General features: G+C 38.7%; 1 protein-coding gene across 6 annotated transcripts in view; it reads left to right on the top strand.

The window, feature by feature from the left end:
* Window positions 1-18301, top strand: part of SMAP1 (small ArfGAP 1) — a 185648-nt gene that overhangs the window by 104696 nt on the left and 62651 nt on the right. For 3 of the 6 annotated variants that reach the window (XM_023195145.2, XM_023195149.1, XM_023195150.1), the window contains 2 exons: window positions 8435-8515; window positions 16518-16598. The exons of 1 other annotated variant lie outside the window; for it this stretch is intronic. In XM_023195145.2, coding sequence (XP_023050913.1) covers window positions 8435-8515; window positions 16518-16598 — 162 coding nt within the window. The remainder of the gene's footprint in view (window positions 1-8434; window positions 8516-16517; window positions 16599-18301) is intronic. 2 more of the 6 variants (XM_023195146.2, XM_023195151.2) reach the window with 1 other exon arrangement.

The raw sequence follows: 18301 nt of genomic DNA, 5'->3' as shown, positions 1-18301 counted from the left end.
CCATACTGTCCATAGTGGTTGTACTAATTTACATTCCCACCAACAGTGTCTAAGAGTTTTGTTTTCTCTGTATCCTCTCCAGTATCTATCTTTTTGATAATAAACCATTCTAACTGTGGTGAGATATCTTATTTTGGTTTTGATTTGCATTTCTATGATGATTATTGATTTTACCTTTTTTTATATACTTGTTGGCCATTTTTGTGTCTTTTGAGAAATGTCTATTCAGATCTTTTGCCTATTAGCCTTTTTTTTTTCTTTTTGCTGTTGTTCGAGTTCCTTGTATATTATGGATGTTAGTTTCTTGTCAGATGAGCAGTTTGCTAATATTTTCTCTTATTTTACAGATTGTCTCTTCACTCTGTTAATTGTCTCCTTTGCCATGCAGAAGCTTTTTAGTTTGATGTAGTCCCATTTTTCTATTTTTGGTTTTGTTGCCTGTGCTTTTGAAGTTTTATTCATAAGATCTTTGCCTAGACCAGTGTTTCCTGTGTTTTCCTCTACCAGTTTTATAGTTTTGGGTCTCCTATTTAAGTCTTTATTATTAATTTTCTTTTTTTTTTTTTTTTGAGATGGAGTCTCGCTGTGTCACCCAGGCTAGATAGAGTGCAGTGTTGCAATCTCAGCTTCCTGCAACCTCCGCCTCTGGGTTCAAGTGATTCTCCTGCCTCAGTCTTCCAAATAGCTGGCATTACAGGTGTGTGCCACCAGGCCTGGCTAATTTTGTGTTTTTGTTAGAGATGGGGTTTTGCCATGTTGGCCAGGCTGGTCTCGAACTCCTGGCCTCGAGTGATCCCCCTGCCTTGGGCTCCCAAAGTGCTGGGATTACAGGCATGAGCCATCACACCCAACTAAGTCTTTAATCTATTTTTAATAATTTTTAATTTTTGTGGGTGTATAGTAAGTGTATATATTTATGGGAGACATGAAATGTTTTAATACAGGCATGGAATGTATAAAAATCACATAATGTAAAATGGGACATCTTCCCCCTCAAATTTGAATATTATGTTATTATGTTGAATAAGAGTGGCGAAAGTGGGTATCCTTGTCTTATTTCTGTTCTTAGAAGAGAAGTTTTCAGCTTTTCCCCATTCAGTATGGTGTTAGCTGTGGGTTTGTCATATATGATGTTTATTATGTTGAGGTATGTTCCTTTATGCCTAATTTGTTGAGAATGTTTATCGTGAAGAGATGTCGAATTTTATGAAATTCTTTTTCTGTATCTATTGAAAAGATGATAAGGTTTTTGTCCTTCATTCTGTCAATGTAATATATCACATTATTGATTTGTATATGTTAAACCATTTATACATTCTTGGGATAAATCCCAGCTGATCATGAGCAGATTGTGTGGGCACGTGCAGTGGATGTCATAGGACCCAGATGAGTTAATCCTCAAGCCTCTGGTTGGGTCATGTGGGCGGTGGTGGCTGTGGCTATGTGGGAGGGTTCTTGGGTCCCCAGGTGGAGGGTGCCAACCACTGTGACAGTCTGAGTACGTCGGTTGTTAGGGCCCTGGGCAGTCCATGCTGGTGTTGGTGGCAGCAGCTCTGAGTCAGCCTGTTCTCAGGCATCTAGGAGGCCTTTCCAGATATATATGGTGGCCATGGAGTACCTCTAACCAGGCCCTTTCTTGGGTCCCTGGGCTGGGTGTGTGGGCACTGACAGTGATAGGGGCAAGCTATTCCTCAGTCCTGTCCACTGCACAGGCAATGTGTGTGGATGGTGGCCAGCTGGGCCAGTCAGTTCTCATGCTGTCCCTGGGCAGCATGTGCAGGTACTTGCATTGGCGTTCCAGGCAGTGTACGTGGATACACAATGGCTCTGCTCCTAGAAGGGGCAGGGACACTGTCTGTGGTGGCAGTCCCAGGCAGGTGGCTCTCAGGTCTGGAGAGCACATGCTTCAGCTCCTTATATCCTGGAGCAGACTCCTTGATGTACTAGACTGCCTCTTCTCCAGGGTGTAGGCTTCTGCAGGACTCAGGTGCCAGAGACTTGACTACACTGCTGAGTCTAGCTGCTGTTCTGATGCTGAGGCCTTCCAGGAAGATGTCAAGTGTGTTGGGAGATCCCAGGGATGTCAAGACGCTGGGAGTTTGGGCTTCAGGGCTGGATGTAGTCTAGTGTTGGTGGTACTGTCAAAATGGCACTTTGCAGCAGCAGCTTGGTCCCAGTGGGTGGGTGAGATCTAGCATGAATTCTCTCTGGGATAGTGTAGTTGTGTGGACTCCATGCAGCTCCTTATACTATGTTCAGGGCCTGTGAGGGCTGAAGGAGTCTCCTGTAGCTAAGATTGTAGGGGCTCTGATGGGAATGTGGACTGTTAGGGATTTTTGCTTACCTTGCCACCATGATGGGGAGTCCTTCCTGGCTTCTAGCCAGTCTTGGCTAACTGCATTGCTTCTCTGTTGTTGCTGCCATTTCGAGTTTCTCTGCCTCTGAGCTTCCTTGTCTCTTCTCTACTGAATCCTATTGTTCTCCCCTAGTGCTCTATTCAATGTGTTGAATAGAGCATGTTGAATAGAACTGTGTATGTGAGGGATCCAGGTTGTGTGCTCCATGTGAGAATGTATTGCCTGATTATCCGAGGTAGAGCTGAAGCAGTGGTGGTAGTGCTGGGGAATGGCTACAAACACAGATCAACATTGGGAGAGAGGTTTGACTGCACAGAGACCATGATAAATCAGTTGCATGCAGACTCATATCAAAACCCTATCATTGAGCAGTAAGTGACAATTAAGCTGCATCTGGTGGCAGGCTTTATAGTGGCAAGTGAGTTGATGTACTTCAATTGTACAACTGCATCTGGTGGCAGGCTTTAAGTCAGAATCTGACATTTGCTTTAGTCCACACATGGCCCACTCATTATTTGATTTACCACAGTCCTGTCCACAATCATAGGGCTGGTGGTGTATGAGTGGGAATTTTAAGTGGCTTTCAGAATTCTGCCTACTGTGGTCATATAGAATGAGTCTACCTCCCTTGTCCTACCTGATTTCATTGAGTGATAGGGGAATTTGAAACACTTTGCAGAAATTTGTCCTGTTGGCCAGGCATGGTGGCTCACGTCTGTCATCCCAGCACTTTAGGAGGCTGAAGTGGGAGGATCGCTTGAGTCCAGGAGTTTGAGACCAGTTTGGGTTACATGGCAAGACCCTGTCTCTACAAAAAAAAATAATAAATTAGCTGGGCGTGGTGGAGTGTGCCTGTAGTTTCAATTACTTGGGAGACTGAGGTGAGAGAATTGTTTGAGCCCAGGAGGTTGAGGCTTTAGTGAGCTGTGATAACACCGCTGTACTACAACCTGGGCAACAGAGTTAAGACCCTGTTTCAAAAAAGAGAAAGAGAAATCTGTCCTGTCTTCCTCCCCTTGCTCACTTACCAGTAGTGAATCACAGTGGGAAGCTAAGTATTTTAAGTGAGTTTAGGAGATACAAGAGGACTTAGGTAGAGGAGGCTGAACTGCCACATAATTTGCTCTTTTCCTCCAGCAGTTTTTCTCTCTCCGCCTGCCCCATCCTGTCTCTGTGTCTCTTCAGCTAGTGAGTTGAGATTAATGTAAAAGAACAGGGTTTCTGCTTGATTTGCTTTGTTACTTCTTTTCATTACAATTTGCTTCCTCTTCTGTAGAACAGGGATGTCATAGTGTCTGAATTTCATAGTATTGCTGCAAGAATTAAGATAAAGTATACTCTATTCTTAGTAGGGTGCCTAGCACATAACTGCTTGTAATATAAGCTATTGTGATGGCAGCAAATGACTGTAATAGGTAGACAATTAAGAAAAATGAATACTCAAACTTAATTTTAAGAGTGTATATCATTGGAAAAATCTTGGCTTGAGTTCTGTTTCATTAATCTCTCCACATTTTAATCAGCCCCTTAATTATGGGACACCCCAATAGAGCAAGTGAAGGACTTAAATTTTTTTTAAGTTTTCCAGAATTCTAACTGACTTGGCCAAAGATTTTAAAATTAAAATATTAAATATTAAGATTTAGGCTTCTTCTATACACTTGGTAGCTATGGTTACTTGGTTAAGTTTTCAGTGTCTTTTAATCCTACTGATGAGTTTCATTGGTGTGTTTTTTATAGGTTATGTACTAATTTAGTAAATGTGTATGTTTTCAGCTTTTTCAATCCAAGTCATGCGCCATGGAATGCAAAAGACATTGGAAATCATATATTTAAAATGATTCCAAGACTTTGAAAAACTTGAGCTTCGTGGTATACTAAAAGCTCACGAGATAGCCATTCAAGAATTGCTGTGTAAAATTTCTACTTAGAAAACATATCCAGGAATTTCCAAAATGAGATTGAAGGAATCCATTGCCAACAATTAGTCTATAAGATGTTTTTCAGTGACTGCTTCTTTCTCAGTGTTTTGGACCACAGATTTAATTTTCATAGCATTATTCTGTTTAAAAGGGTGGTAGTAGTAAATATTTCAAGAAATTCATCAAGAAAATTTTAAACATTATGCTTTATGGCCTTCAATTACTTTATACCTTTTCAAAGGGTGTTTGTTCACCTTATTCTTGTAGATGGGAGTCGGGAACTTGTTTTGCATGGTCAGTTTTTCTTTTGCATGAGGACAATTGTACTGTTCTGGGAGCTTTTTCACATATAGGTTACTTTGATGGTGGCCTAGCGAAGAACATCTGAGCTTAAGAATAATCGAAGGAAGGGCTGTTAAACTCATTTTATTTCTGAAGAAAACTCATTTTATTTCTGAAGAATGTCTTTACTGGATTTCTACCGCATGTTATCTCATGGATAGAAGGGGTGGGTGGGAGTTGGGAAGGACATTTAAATATGACTACTGAATTCACTGACACCACCAATTTCCAGCAAAGTTTTCTAAGGTCAGAGCCTTATGCTCTATCTGAATAAAAGTACTAGGAGCCAGTGAAATGGAATTAATATCTAGTTACAAAATAAATTCTAAATTTGAAAGTAAATATGGATAACTTCTGTGGGATTTCAGAAAAGTATATTAGCAAGCCAATCAACTTTCAGAGAGCAGTTGCTGAGATTGAGCCTCCTTTTGGTTCTCCTTCTGAGATGCTTTCTTCCTCCTCTTTTCCTATAACAGTTGAAAATATTTATTGAGACCTGTTGAATGTCAGGTACTAAAGATGGTGAACAGAATAAAATTAATATCTGCCTCAGATAACTTTAGTTGAACAAAGAATACTGATAAGTAACTAGATCTTTATAAGACAACATGTGATACAATTTACATAATAGGGAAATATTATAAGAGGAAATATTACTCCAGGCTCTATAGAGAGATCAAGGAATACTTTGAATAGTTCCCAGAGGAGGCAGTGTTAACTCAAAATTAAAGGATGGGTAGGAACTAATAGAAGCATGGGTTTCTGAAGCAGAGGGACTAGCAAGAGGAAAGGCCCCTAGAGTTCAGAGAAGCAGACTAGAGAACCAGAAGGAGTCGTATATGGCTGGGCAGAGTGTATATGAATGTAGCCAGAGGAGGGAAGAATATGGAGGTAAGGTAGATGACACTTGTGGCCTGATTAAGGAGTTTGGACTCTGTCCTTATACAATGTATATATAAACTATTCAGACCTTCTAAGCAGTGATATGTGGTGGTCAGGTTTACTTCGAGAATGATATGGTATGCAGAATGGATTTGGAGAGGAGCAAGATATGGGGCAAGGAGACCAGTTAGGAGGACTAATCCAGAAGATGGATATTGGTGATTTCCTACTAGAGATTTAGAAAGAAGTCTCGAGTATCTAGCTTTTCGTGTCTCTGTATTTATTTTCTCCTTTTCACTGCCCTTTTTCTTCCCTCATCTACCCCTATTCTGTACTGTCACTTGCTTCCAGTTGTCAATATGTTGATTTCTGTTTATTCTTTGCTCACATAATGTATATTACCCTGCTAATATGACTTTAAAGAGTAACTTTATTGAAATATAATTCATATATAATAAAAGGTAGATATTTTAAGGTACAGATCAATGAATATTTACAAATACATATCCTTGTGTAACCATTACCACCACAATCAAGATATAGAAACTTTTCGTCACTCCTGAAGGTTTCTTTGTGCCTCTTGCTAGTCAGCCCCCAACCATGGCCTTGGTGACTGATCTGTTTTTTTTTTAAATCACCATAGATTGTATTTTCTAGAGTTTTATGTGAGTGGTTTCATACACTGTGTACTCTGCTGTGTCTTTTTTCTTCTATTATGTTTGTGATTTGTTATCGATTCACTTGTTCATCTGTCCATTGACTTTTCAGATGTTTTTCTTCTTAAGTAAGTTTGTTTTCTTTCTCAACTGGAATGTGGTGTTAAAGCATTTATTCTTTTTCTTTCTTTCTTTTTTCTTTTTGTATTAAAATGTGATGCGCATCTGTAATCCCAGCTATTCGGGAGGCTGAGAGGCAGGAGGATTGCTTGAGTCCAGGAGTTTGAGTCCAGCCTGGGTAACATAGAAAGACTCTGTCTCAAAAAAACAAGAAAAACTGATTACAATAAAAAAGGTTTTTACTTGAGCCCAGGATTCAAGGTTATAGTGAGCTATGATCTTCACACCATACTCCAGCCTGGGTGACAGAGCAAGACCCTGTCTGAAATTTTTTGTTGTTGTTGTTAAATTACTGATATTTATTGAATAGAATTTTATATTCCTGCTACTGAGTTTTAAAAGTGGCCACATCAGCTTATCATCTTCTCAAATGGAGGACAAACCCTTTTATAATGAATTATCTTGCTGCTTTCTAAGGATTAGTAGCTTTTGACATACTCAATGCCCATGTTGTCTTTTTATATTTTTGTTCTGCTTTTCATGAGCTTAGGCAAAGAGGTTTTTATGATACAGCTATCTTCTTAAGTGATCTTATGGCTTTTTATTTTTATTTTTATTTTTATTTTTGAGACAGGGTCTTATTCTGTCTCCCAGCCAGGAGTGCAGAGGCGTGATCTTGGCTCACTGTAACCTCCGCCTCCCAGGTTCAAGTGATTCTCCTGCCTTAGCCTTCCAGGTAGCTGGGATTACAGGCATGCATCACCACACCTGGCTAATTTTGTATTTTTAGTAGAGACAGGGTTCACCGTGTTGGCCAGGCTGGGCTCGAACTCCAGACCTCAAGTGATTTGCCTGCCTTGGCCTCCCAAAGTTCTTTATTCTTATTTTCTATATGAAGTAGTAATTAAAGATTTCTAGTAAGTAAATATCCAATAGGGCAAACCAGTTTTAAACCAGGCTTTCAGGCTCGGCCTTGACTTTTTTTTTAATGCAAGATCTACATTTTCTTGCGTTGTTTATTTTCTCTCCTGTGTAACTTGCATTAATATTCATTAAGTGGCTAGCTTACACAGTTAGAGCCAACAGCGAGTAAGCAAGGAAAAGAAAATTCCCTAAAGTTTATAGTCTTGTGTTGTGATTTGAGAATTACTGCCATAACTAACTTAATAACAAGCAGATTGAGGGAGAGCTTGTCATCTTGAAGTGTTATTTTGACATTACATAATGACCTATCTGTAATAGCACCTTTAGTTTTAAAAATTCCTCATAGGCACTATTGATATGATAGGGCAATATAGAGATGTCAGTTTTATGGCCTCAAAGATCTATGCATTTTGTAAATGTATTTCAGTTACATTTTGGCAGTAAAGAGAGCAGGAAGATAATGCTTCCATTAAAGTGATCAACTACGCATGTAGAAATTGGGCAGTAAGATGTGTGAAAAAAGCTTTTAGATGAAACCCATTTTCGTGTGTAAATTGCCTGTGCTGCATATATAACTGTCTCATAATGCTTTGGGGTAATTCAGCAAGTATAGCACTGGAAATGGTGTTTGCCTGCTGATCTTAAAGAAGGAAGTGTATAAATTGCTTTATAATAAGTCTGCTGCTCAGCTGTTATATTACATTAATCCACTCTTTTTTTCCCTAGCTTTTCTTCTATTTTCTTAAACAGTTGATTAAAATTTTAATTAACTTTTACTATTTCAGTTCTGTTTTATTTTTCATTCTTAAAAGTTATTATAAGTAAAAACAAAAACCCATTTTTGCTCTTCTACTACTTGGGACAGTGTGTCTTCATGTTTCAGAGCATTTGTATTTCAATAGTCACATTAACTAAAGATGAACTGTGAGAGAAGCTTAATTATTTTCCATATACTTTTGGTATGATCTTATCTGACTACATTTTAAGTTTTATATCCTAGTAAAATCCATTTTAAATCATTTATTATTCAGTACTAAACCCTTTTATAAATTTCAAACTGAAATTTTTAAAAAGCAGTACTTATTTCTTGATGCATCATTTTTATTAACATGTCTCTTAAGTGCTTCTATATCTCAAAAATATACAGGGTTTTTTTTTCTTTCCTGTGCCTGTCAGTTCTCATTACTTTCTTTTTGTTTTTTCCTCCTCACTTTTCACCTGCACTCCACAGATTTCCTCCTCTGATGCTCCTCTTCAGCCTTTGGTATCCTCTCCTTCTCTGCAAGCTGCTGTTGACAAAAATAAATTGGAGGTATGGTAATGTTTTAACCAGCTGCGTTATGTAGTGTTAAATGGTAAATTAACTTCCTTTTGCTGTGTGTCATTCGGGACCACTATAATGGTTCCTTATATTTTGAATGATCCCTAGAATTAAAACAGCAATTTCTAGAATTTTTTTTATACCACAGCTATGATTAAGGAACTTTGAATCTATATTTAATTTCAGAATAACTGATTTATTGGTGCCATGGCTATATCTCAACAGTTAAGAAGCAATTAGTTTTTTGTTGTTGTGCCCGTTACTATCTTATATTTCCAGGAACTTTAAAAAAGAAAAACAAAGAAAACTTTTCTTTCTGTGATTCTGTTGTTAAAAGCACTTAAACAAAGTTAATGCCAAGTTTCTTTTTTAAGCAATAGTAAACACCATACAGATAAAATGTGGGTATTATGGGATCATGAGTTCAGAATCATCAATGATAACTGTTAGAATGCATTTTGGGTAGAAGTGGTTGGGGTGCATATACTACCACTGTGTATTTTTAAAGTCATCCCTACAAATATTTGAGTTTTAATTTCTTTTGACTCTTTACCTATTTTTTTTTTTTTTTGTTACATTGGCCTTAATAAATTAGTTCCAGGCATTCTTTCAACTATCATTTTTTCCCATAGACACGGGATAAATGATAAATGGTTGGCTAGATGTGTGGTATACGAAGACAAGATATAGCCCCTGCCCTCCAGGAGCTTACAGTCTAAGGCAAGAAAACAGATAACTCTACAGCAGTTTATAATACAATATATTATGGGCTGTGATTGAAGTACGCTTACTGTACTGCAGTTACTACAGGAGACATTATTTTGATGCATCTTATGCTCTGAATAAGCATTAGATACAAGGAAGGATTAAGAAGAATTCCAAATAGGGAAACTAGCCTGTGAAAAAACATATGGGCAAAGTAGAGTGTTTGGGGAGTTGCAAAGCAGAATGGCATAACTGAAATATGAGTAGAACGGCCAGGCTCCTGTTTCTCATGAAGGAGCCTTCTCGTGAGCCCACTGAAGGAGTTTGATTCTGAAGGCTCGGGCACTTTAATGACAAGTTTTAAGCATTGTGGGGCGAGTGTGACAGGATCAGATTTTCATGTTGTAACACTGCAGGCTCCATGGGGAGTGAATTTTGTGGTGATGGGTGAGGAAAAGAGTTAACCTATTATTCTAATCCAGGTGTAAAATGAGGGGGACATGCTTCAAAGTAGTAACGGGGAATGTAAAAGAGAATGTAATTTTTAAAATTTATTTTTTTTGAGATGGAGTCTTGCTCTGTTGCCAGGCTGAACTGCAGTGGTGCGATCTGGGCTCACTGCAACCTCCATCTCCAGGTTCAAGCGATTCTCCTGCCTCAACCTCATGAGTAGCTGGGACTACAGGTGCGCACCACCACGCCCAGCTAATTTTTGTATTTTTAGTAGAGACGGGATTTTGCCATGTTGGCCAGGATGGTCTCGATCTCTTGGCCTTGTGATCTGCCCACCTCGGACTCCCAAAGTGTTGGGATTACAGGTGTAAGCCACCGTGCCCGGCCAAGAGAGTGTAATTTTGAGAGGTCTTAAGAAGGTACAGTCCATGGGGTTTAGTAATTGATGTCTTGTGGAGGTGCTTTGGGAAGCCTGTGACTTCCAGCTTCTATCTTGAGCATCTTAGTAGATGATGGTGCCAATTAGTGAGATAAGGATACAAGCTGAAAAGAAGGAACAGGTTTGAGCAGAAAAGGAAAGAGGTGAATTAAAAGTTGGATGTGTTAAGTATGAGGTCACTGTGAAACATTGAGGTTATTTAGTAGGTGGTTGGATATACAGGTCTAGGTCCAGGGAAAAGAAAAGGGGAGGCGAGTAGTGAGAGAGAGAGAGCACTTAAAAATTTGTGAAACTATGTCTTTTATTTGTTTATTTGTTGATTTATTTATTTATTTATTTGAGACGGAATTTCGCTCTTGCCCAGTTTGGAGTACAATGGTGCGATCTCGGCTTATTGCAGCCTCCCACTGCAACCTCTGCCTCCTGGGTTCAAGCAGTTCTCCTGCCTCAGCCTCCCAAGTAGCTGGGATTACAGGCATGTGCCACTACACATGACTAATTATGTAATTTTAGTAGAGATAGGGTTTCTCCATGTTGGTCAAGCTGGTCCCGAACTCCCAACCTCAAGTGATCCACCCACCTCAGCCTCCCAAAGTGCTGGGATTATAGGTGTGAGCCACCACACCTAGCCCTATGTCTTTATTTAAATAACTCAAGTATAGTTTGATTATAATGAACCCAGTATGTACTTACCTCCATCTTTTTGGACTTGAATGTTTAACCAGTTTTCTTGCACAGGAGGTCAGCTGTTTCACTATGTCACTTGTGCATTTAACCACCAGGTTTCAAGAACTACTATTTTAAAATACAAAACACTGCAGTATTTTGTTCTTGCTGAGAAAATAGTTTAAAACAAATTAGGTTTTCACAGTACTCTTAGATCTTTTAGCAGCTTTTGATTATATGGATGGGAGTCATCTGTGGGTCAAACTGCATGATGAGTTTAGAGGCCATTCTGTTAATACTGCTTCAAAGCCTGTCTCCTAATACCACTGCCAGAATCAGAGTAGGTGACAGCTGTATTTTTATTATTTTTATTATACTTTAAATTCTAGGATACATGTGCACAACATGCAGGTTTGATACATAGGTATACATGTGCCATATTGGTTTGCTTCACCCATCAACTCGTCATTTACATTAGGTATTTCTCTTAATGCTATCCCTCCCCCAACCCCCCAACCCCCGACAGACCCAGTGTGTGATGTTCCCTGCCCTGTGTCCAAGTGATCTCATTATTCAGTTCCCACCTATGAGTGAGAACATGCGGTGTTTGGTTTTCTGTCCTTGTGATAGTTTGCTGAGGATGATGGTTTCTAGCTTCATCCATGTCCCTGCAAAGGACATGAACTCATCCTTTTTTATGGCTGTGTAGTATTCCATGGTGTATGTGTGCCACATTTTCTTAATCCAGTCTATCATTGGTGGACATTTGGGTTGGTTCCAAGTCTTTGCTATTGTGAATAGTGCCGCAATAAACATACATGTGCATGTGTCTTGACAGCTGTATTTTTACAGCTGAATTCCAGTATTAAAGAGTATCAAGTCATGCTCTCCTTCTAGTAAATGTAGCTAGCAAATTTGATTTGTTTTTAGTGGTTTCATATGTGCCCACTAATCGCGGTGATTAGGAAGTCAAACTTCTACTCATGACGCAATGGCCTTCTTGAGAAATAACTGTCTTCACCTGTGCTGGCTGCTCTAACAATATACCATAGATTGAGTAGCTTATAAACAACAAAAATTTACTTCTCACAGTTCCGGAGGCTGGAAAGACAAAGATCAAGTCTCCTGCAGATTCTGTGTCTCATGAAGGGTCCACTTTCTAGTTCTTAAAACAGTGCATCTTTGTGCCCTCATATAGTGGGAAAGGGCCGGAAATCTCTCTGGGGCCTTTTTAATAAGGGTGTGATTCCTATTCCTGAAGGTTTCATCCTCATGACTTAATCACTTCCCAAAGCCCCACCTCCTAATAATATCACATTGGGGATTAGGTTTCAACATGTGAATTTTAGGATGGACACAAACATTCAAACCATAGCAATGACTAATACCTCTGAGAGGTTCGGAAACAACTCATTCTCAACATATTTTTCTTTTCTTTTTTTTTTTTTTTGAGACAGAGTTTGCTCCTGTCGCCCAGGCTGGAGAGCAGTGGTACAGTCTCAGCTCACTGCAACCTCTGCCTCCTAGGTTCAAGTGATTCTCCTGCCTCAGCCTCCCAAGTAGCCGGGATTACAGGTGCCCGCCACCATGCCCAGCTAATTTTTGTATTTTTAGTAGAGACAGGGTTTCACCATGTTGATCAGGCTGGTCTCGAACTTCTGATCTCAGGTGATCCGACTGCCTTGGCCTCCTGAAGTGCTGGGATTACAGGCATGAGCCACCATGCCTGGCCTCTTTCTCAACATATTACTGAAACTGTTCTATCACATTGCTTTCTGCACCATAGTTTACTAAGAATATATAGAAAATATTTTATATATAAAATTTTTCACATCCTATTTATTCTTTACTTATAAAATGGGGATAATATTTCTAACTTCATAAAGTTGTTGTGAGGATTAAAAGAGCCAGAACAGTGTCTGTCACGTAGTAAGGGTTCAGAAAGTATTAGCTGTTACTGTAAGGAATAATAACAGCAACAATAAATAGCAAAGCTTCAGTGGACCACAGTGAGTAGTGAGACTTCCAAGTTTGGGCTCCATAGTCCCTCAGTCCTACCACTAGCTTTGATTAACTGTGTTGCTTTGGGCATTACTTCTTTTTTGTTTCTTCATTTGTAAGATGACAGTAGGTAAAGTTTTTATTACAGAAAATTATTGCAAAGATTACATTAGACAGTAAGGTACTTATCAACTGGCCCATGAGAGGCACTTAATAAGTGGTAGTTGTGGGCCGGGCACGGTGGCTCACGCCTGTAATCCCAGCACTTTGAGAGGCTGAGGCAGGCGGATCACGAGGTCAGGAGATCGAGACCATTCTGGCTAACAAGATGAAACCCTGTATCTACTGAAAATACAAAAAATTAGCCAGGCATGGTGGCGGGTGCCTGTAGTCCCAGGTACTCGGGAGGCTGAAGCAGGAGGATGGTGTGAACCTGGGAGGCGGAGCTTACAGTGAGCCAAGATCCTGCCACTGCACTCCAGCCTGGGTGACAGAGTGAGACTCTGTCTCAAAAAAAAAAAAAAAAAAAAGTGATAGTTGTGTTTTGGAAATGAAGGTTTTGATTTGGGAAATGGTTGAGTCAGCAATAGGTAATGTTTCTAGTTATCCTTAAAAGGTTAGATCTTCCTTATTTCCAGTGTAAAGCCCAGGCACTTGAGTAGATATGAAGATCTTTTTTGAGAGTTATCCCAACTTTCTAGATGGTCTCTTCTGTCTGTGCTAGACTATGTTAATATCCTTAATGTTCAAGGGAAAATGTCACTTTTGACAATGCTCTTCTGGTAACTAAAGCATATAGATTCTTCAGGTTTTAGCACAAGTTCAACTTTATGTTGACTTTTATCCTGTTCCTGAAAAACATTATTAAAACATAATTTTAAATAATCCTAGTCTAAAGGAGCCTGAGATACAAACTGTCCAGATTCTGGAAATTCTATCCATGTATTCTCCTTTTGTTGCAAAGCAATATACCAATAGTTTGTTAGCTTTGTCCTCTACTTAAATGCTTTCACTAATTGGTGAATTACTATTACAACACTCATTGCCTTTTATTAATGGGTAATAAAACAAAAGGTTGAAAAGAGAAATGCATTAGAATTTCCCTGTTCTTAAAATTGCAGTTGAAGACGTTGCTTATTCATGACCCAAATATAAAGATCTTTGCTATGAATTTCTTCTAAAATTTTGAACTAAGATGAAAGTTTTTCCTTTCCTCTTTTTAAAATCACACAACAAACACTAAAATTTTAATGTGCTATTTAATGTGCTATATTTGTGTAGTGCTTTATAGTTTGCAGAGTTGCTTTCTAGGTTCTTAATGCCTTTCATTTTTTCTTTTTAGTGCTGAAATGCACATTAAATATATATCTAGTTTAATACTTACAAGACTATCACTGTGTAATGTATATTGAAACTCAACGTTATTACCACTTTGAAAGCTCCCATGTGACTGTTCCTAAATAACCTCATCCCTTCTCCTTAAAGGTAATTAACATCCTGATTTTTATCATCATCATCTTTATTTTTTGCTTTTTGAAATAGTTTTATGCTAGTGTGTACCCTCTCCAACATCATACTTTTGCCTGTTTTTGAACTTTATATGAATGTTGCAAAGCATTTTGGACTTTTATTATTTCTCTCACATTATGGCCTAGGAGTTGCCAGTATTATCTTTCCTGATTGACAAATGGCAGATTTAGACTGACAGAGGTTGCATCAGACACCATTTTAAAGGCATAGGTACAAATGCAGCCTTTAGGTATTTTGAGTAAGTTCTGCATGTTTATCATGCTGCCTTCCCTAGGTTCATCAGTTTGTCTTTTCTTTTTTTGCTGTCAGGAAAATAAGGGCCAGATTAGTGTTTAGTTGCAGTAGACTTTCAGTTCTCAGTTTCTAGTCGTCTCTTTCCTCTGAATGCCTTATGTATGCTCTTTGTTTAACCTCTTTTCATTTTCCTCTTTTGGCCCTTAAGATTTATTGTTGATACTTTTAATCGTTATGTTTTTAACATTATATCTAATCCTTATTGGAAATGCAAATTGTGACTATCATAATGCTATTTATACTTTACCTTTACTGCCTTACACTAGTCAGTTGGCTGTGGTCCCCAAGCACTATCTTGAACATTCTCTTTCTCATGAGAAAATCACTGTATTTGCCCCTTTTTTTGAAGCAAAATCCGTGATGATAGACTGAAGTATTGGGGGAACCCACCCCAATATTTCAACGTAGGTTCTTTCTATTTTTCCCTAAGTGTCAGCTGGCCTGAGAAATAAAGAGAAAGAGTACAAAGAGAGGAATTTTACAGCTGGGCCGCCAGGGGTGACATCATACATCATGGTAGGACAGTGATGCCCACCTGAGCCACAAAACCAGCAGGTTTTTATTAAGGACTTCAGAAGGGGAGGGGATGTACAAACAGGGAGTAGGTCACAAAGATCACATACTTCAAAGGACAAAAAGGAGAACAAAGATCACATGCTTCTGAGGCCAATAAAGATCACAAGGCAAAGGTCAAAATCAAAAACTCCTGGTAAGGGTCTATGTTCAGCTGTGCACATGTTGTCTTGATAAACATCTTAAACAACAGAAAACAGGGTTTGAGAGCAGAGAACCAGTCTGACCTCAAATTTATCAGGGAGTGGTTTTTTCCCCACCCTAATAAGCCTGAGGGTACTGCAGGAAACCAGGGCATATTTCAGTCCTTATCTCAACCGCATAAGACAGATACTCCCAGAGGGGCTGTTTATAGACCTCCACCCAGGAATGCAATTCTCTTTCTAGAGTGTTAATATCAATATTCCTTGCTAGGAAAAGAATTCAGTGATCTCTTCCCTGCTTGCATGTCTGTTTATAGGCTCTCTGCAAGAAGAAAATTATGACTTTTTTTGCCCGACCCGACAGGCGGTCAGAACTTATGGTTGTCTTCCCTTGTTCCCTAAAATCGCTGTTATTCTGTTCTTTTTCAAGGTGCACTGATTTCATATTGTTCAGACACACATGTTTTACAATCAATTTGTACAGTTAACGTAGTCATCACAGTGGACCTGAGGTGATGTACATCCTCAGCTTACGAAGATAACAGGATTAAGAGATTAAAGTAAGACAGGTGTAAGAAATTATAAGAGTATTATTAGGGAAGTGATAAATGTCCATGAAATCTTCACAATTTATGTTCCTCTGCCGTAGCTCCAGCTTGTCCCTCCGTTCGGGGTCCCTGACTTCCTGCAACACTGAAGATATTTTGTGATTAAAAAAAGTGGATTTTATAGTCTTCCCCTTATATTTACCTATTATAATTTATCTTTGTGTAATAAAGAAGTCTGTCCTATCACTTAGTTTTTTTTTTCTCATTCATAATTCAACTGCGTGATTGCTGTTAGGAAGTCGAACCTAATAGAAGGATATAGTGAGAATTTATTGAATGGAGAGCTCATTCATTTAAAACAAACACAAAACAAACCCTAATATATCAAAGAAGTTCTAAATTGTCTTAACTCTGTGCCTCTGTCTTAATTTTTTAACAGATATTCTTTGCTGTCATCAGCATATAACCTCAATGAGAATATGAATTTGCTATGTTTACTATTATATTTCAGTAGCACACAGATATTGTAATTACTGAATATTTCTACCTTTTTTGAATGATGACTCAAACTAATAAAAATGAGTCAGAAGTTGCCATTTTTTAAAAAAGTAAACTTATCAAAACTTTGGGCTGTGTTTTAGAAAGAAAAGGAAAAAAAAAAGGAAGAGAAAAAGAGAGAAAAGGAGCCAGAAAAGCCGGCAAAACCACTTACAACTGAAAAGGTAAAATTCTTTTTTAAATTATTTTATTTTATTATTTTATTATACTTTAAGTTCTAGGATACATGTGCACAACGTGCAGGTTTGTTACATATGTATACATGTGCCATGTTGGTGTGCTGCACCCATTAACTTGTCATTTACATTAGGTGTATCTCCTAATGCTATCCCTCCCTGCTTCCCCCACCCCACAACAGGCCCCGGTGTGTGATGTTCCCTGCCCTGCGTCCAAGTGTTCTCATTGTTTAATTCCCACCTATGAGTGAGAATGTACAGTGTTTGGTTTTCTGTTCTTGCGATAGTTTGCTGAGAATGATGGTTTCCAGCTGCATCCATGTCCCTACAAAGGACATGAACTCATCCTTTTTTATGGCTGCATAGTATTCCATGATGTATATGTGCCACTTTTCTTAATCCAGTCTGTCGTTGATGGACATCTGGGTTGGTTCCAAGTCTTTGCTATTGTGAATAGTGCCACAATAAACATATGTGTGCGTGTGTCTTTATAGCAGCATGATTTATAATCCTTTGGGTATATACCTAGTAATGGCATGGCAGGGTCAAATGGTATTTCTAGTTCTAGATCCTTGAGAAATCGCCACACTGTCTTCCACAATGGTTGAACTAGTTTACAGTCCCACCAACAGTGTAAAAGTGTTCCTGTTTCTCCACATCCTGTCTAGCACCTGTTGTTTCCTGACTTTTTAACGATCGCCATTCTAACTACCATGGGATGGTATCTCTTTGTGGTTTTCATTTGCATTTCGGTAATGACCAGTGATGATGAGTATTTTTTCATGTGTCTGTTGGCTGCATAAATGCAGTGTCTTCTTTTAAGAAGTGTCTGTTCGTATCCTTTGCCCACTTTTTGATGGGGTTGTTGGTTTTTTTCTTGTAAATTTGTTTAAGTTCTTTGTAGATTCTAGATATTAGCCCTTTGTCAGATGAGTAGATTGCAGAAATGTTCTCCCATTCTGTAGGTTGCCTGTTCACTCTGATGGTAGTTTCTTTTGCTGTGCAGCTCTTTAGTTTAATTAGATCCCATTTGTCAATTTTGGCTTTTGTTGCCATTGCTTGTGGTGTTTTAGACATGAAGTCCTTGCCCATGCCTATGTCCTGCATGGTGTTGCCTAGGTTTTCTTCTAGGGTTTTTATGGTTTTAGGTCTAACATTTAAGTCTTTAATCCACTTGCAATTAATTTTCATGTAAGGTGTAAGGAAGGGATCCAGTTTCAGCTTTCTACCTATGGCTAGACAGTTTTCCCAGCACCATTTATTAAATAGGCAATCCTTTCCCCATTTCTTGTTTTTGTCGGGTTTGTCAAAGATCAGATGGTTGTAGATGTGTGGTATTATTTCTGAGGACTCTGTTGTGTTCTATTGGTCTATATCTCTGTTTTGGTTACTGTAGCCTTGTAATACAGTTTGAAGTCAGGTAGCGTGATGCCTCCAGCTTTGTTCTTTTGGCTTAGGATTGTCTTGGCAATGCGGGCTCTTTTTTGGTTCCATATGAACTTTAAAGTAGTTTTTTTCCAATTCTGTGAAGAAAGTCATTGGTAGCTTAATGGGGATGGCACTGAATCTATAAATTACCTTGGGCAGTATGGGCATTTTCACGATATTGATTCTTCCTGTCAATGATCATGAAATGTTCTTCCATTTGCTTGTGTCCTTCTTTATTTCATTGAACAGTGGTTTGTAGTTCT

The sequence above is a fragment of the Piliocolobus tephrosceles genome, chromosome 5 (genome assembly GCF_002776525.5).
Source record: "Piliocolobus tephrosceles isolate RC106 chromosome 5, ASM277652v3, whole genome shotgun sequence".
NCBI lineage: Eukaryota > Metazoa > Chordata > Mammalia > Primates > Cercopithecidae > Piliocolobus > Piliocolobus tephrosceles.
The sequence above is the reverse complement of the archived record's forward strand: the minus strand, read 5'-3'. Positions and strand labels throughout refer to the sequence as shown.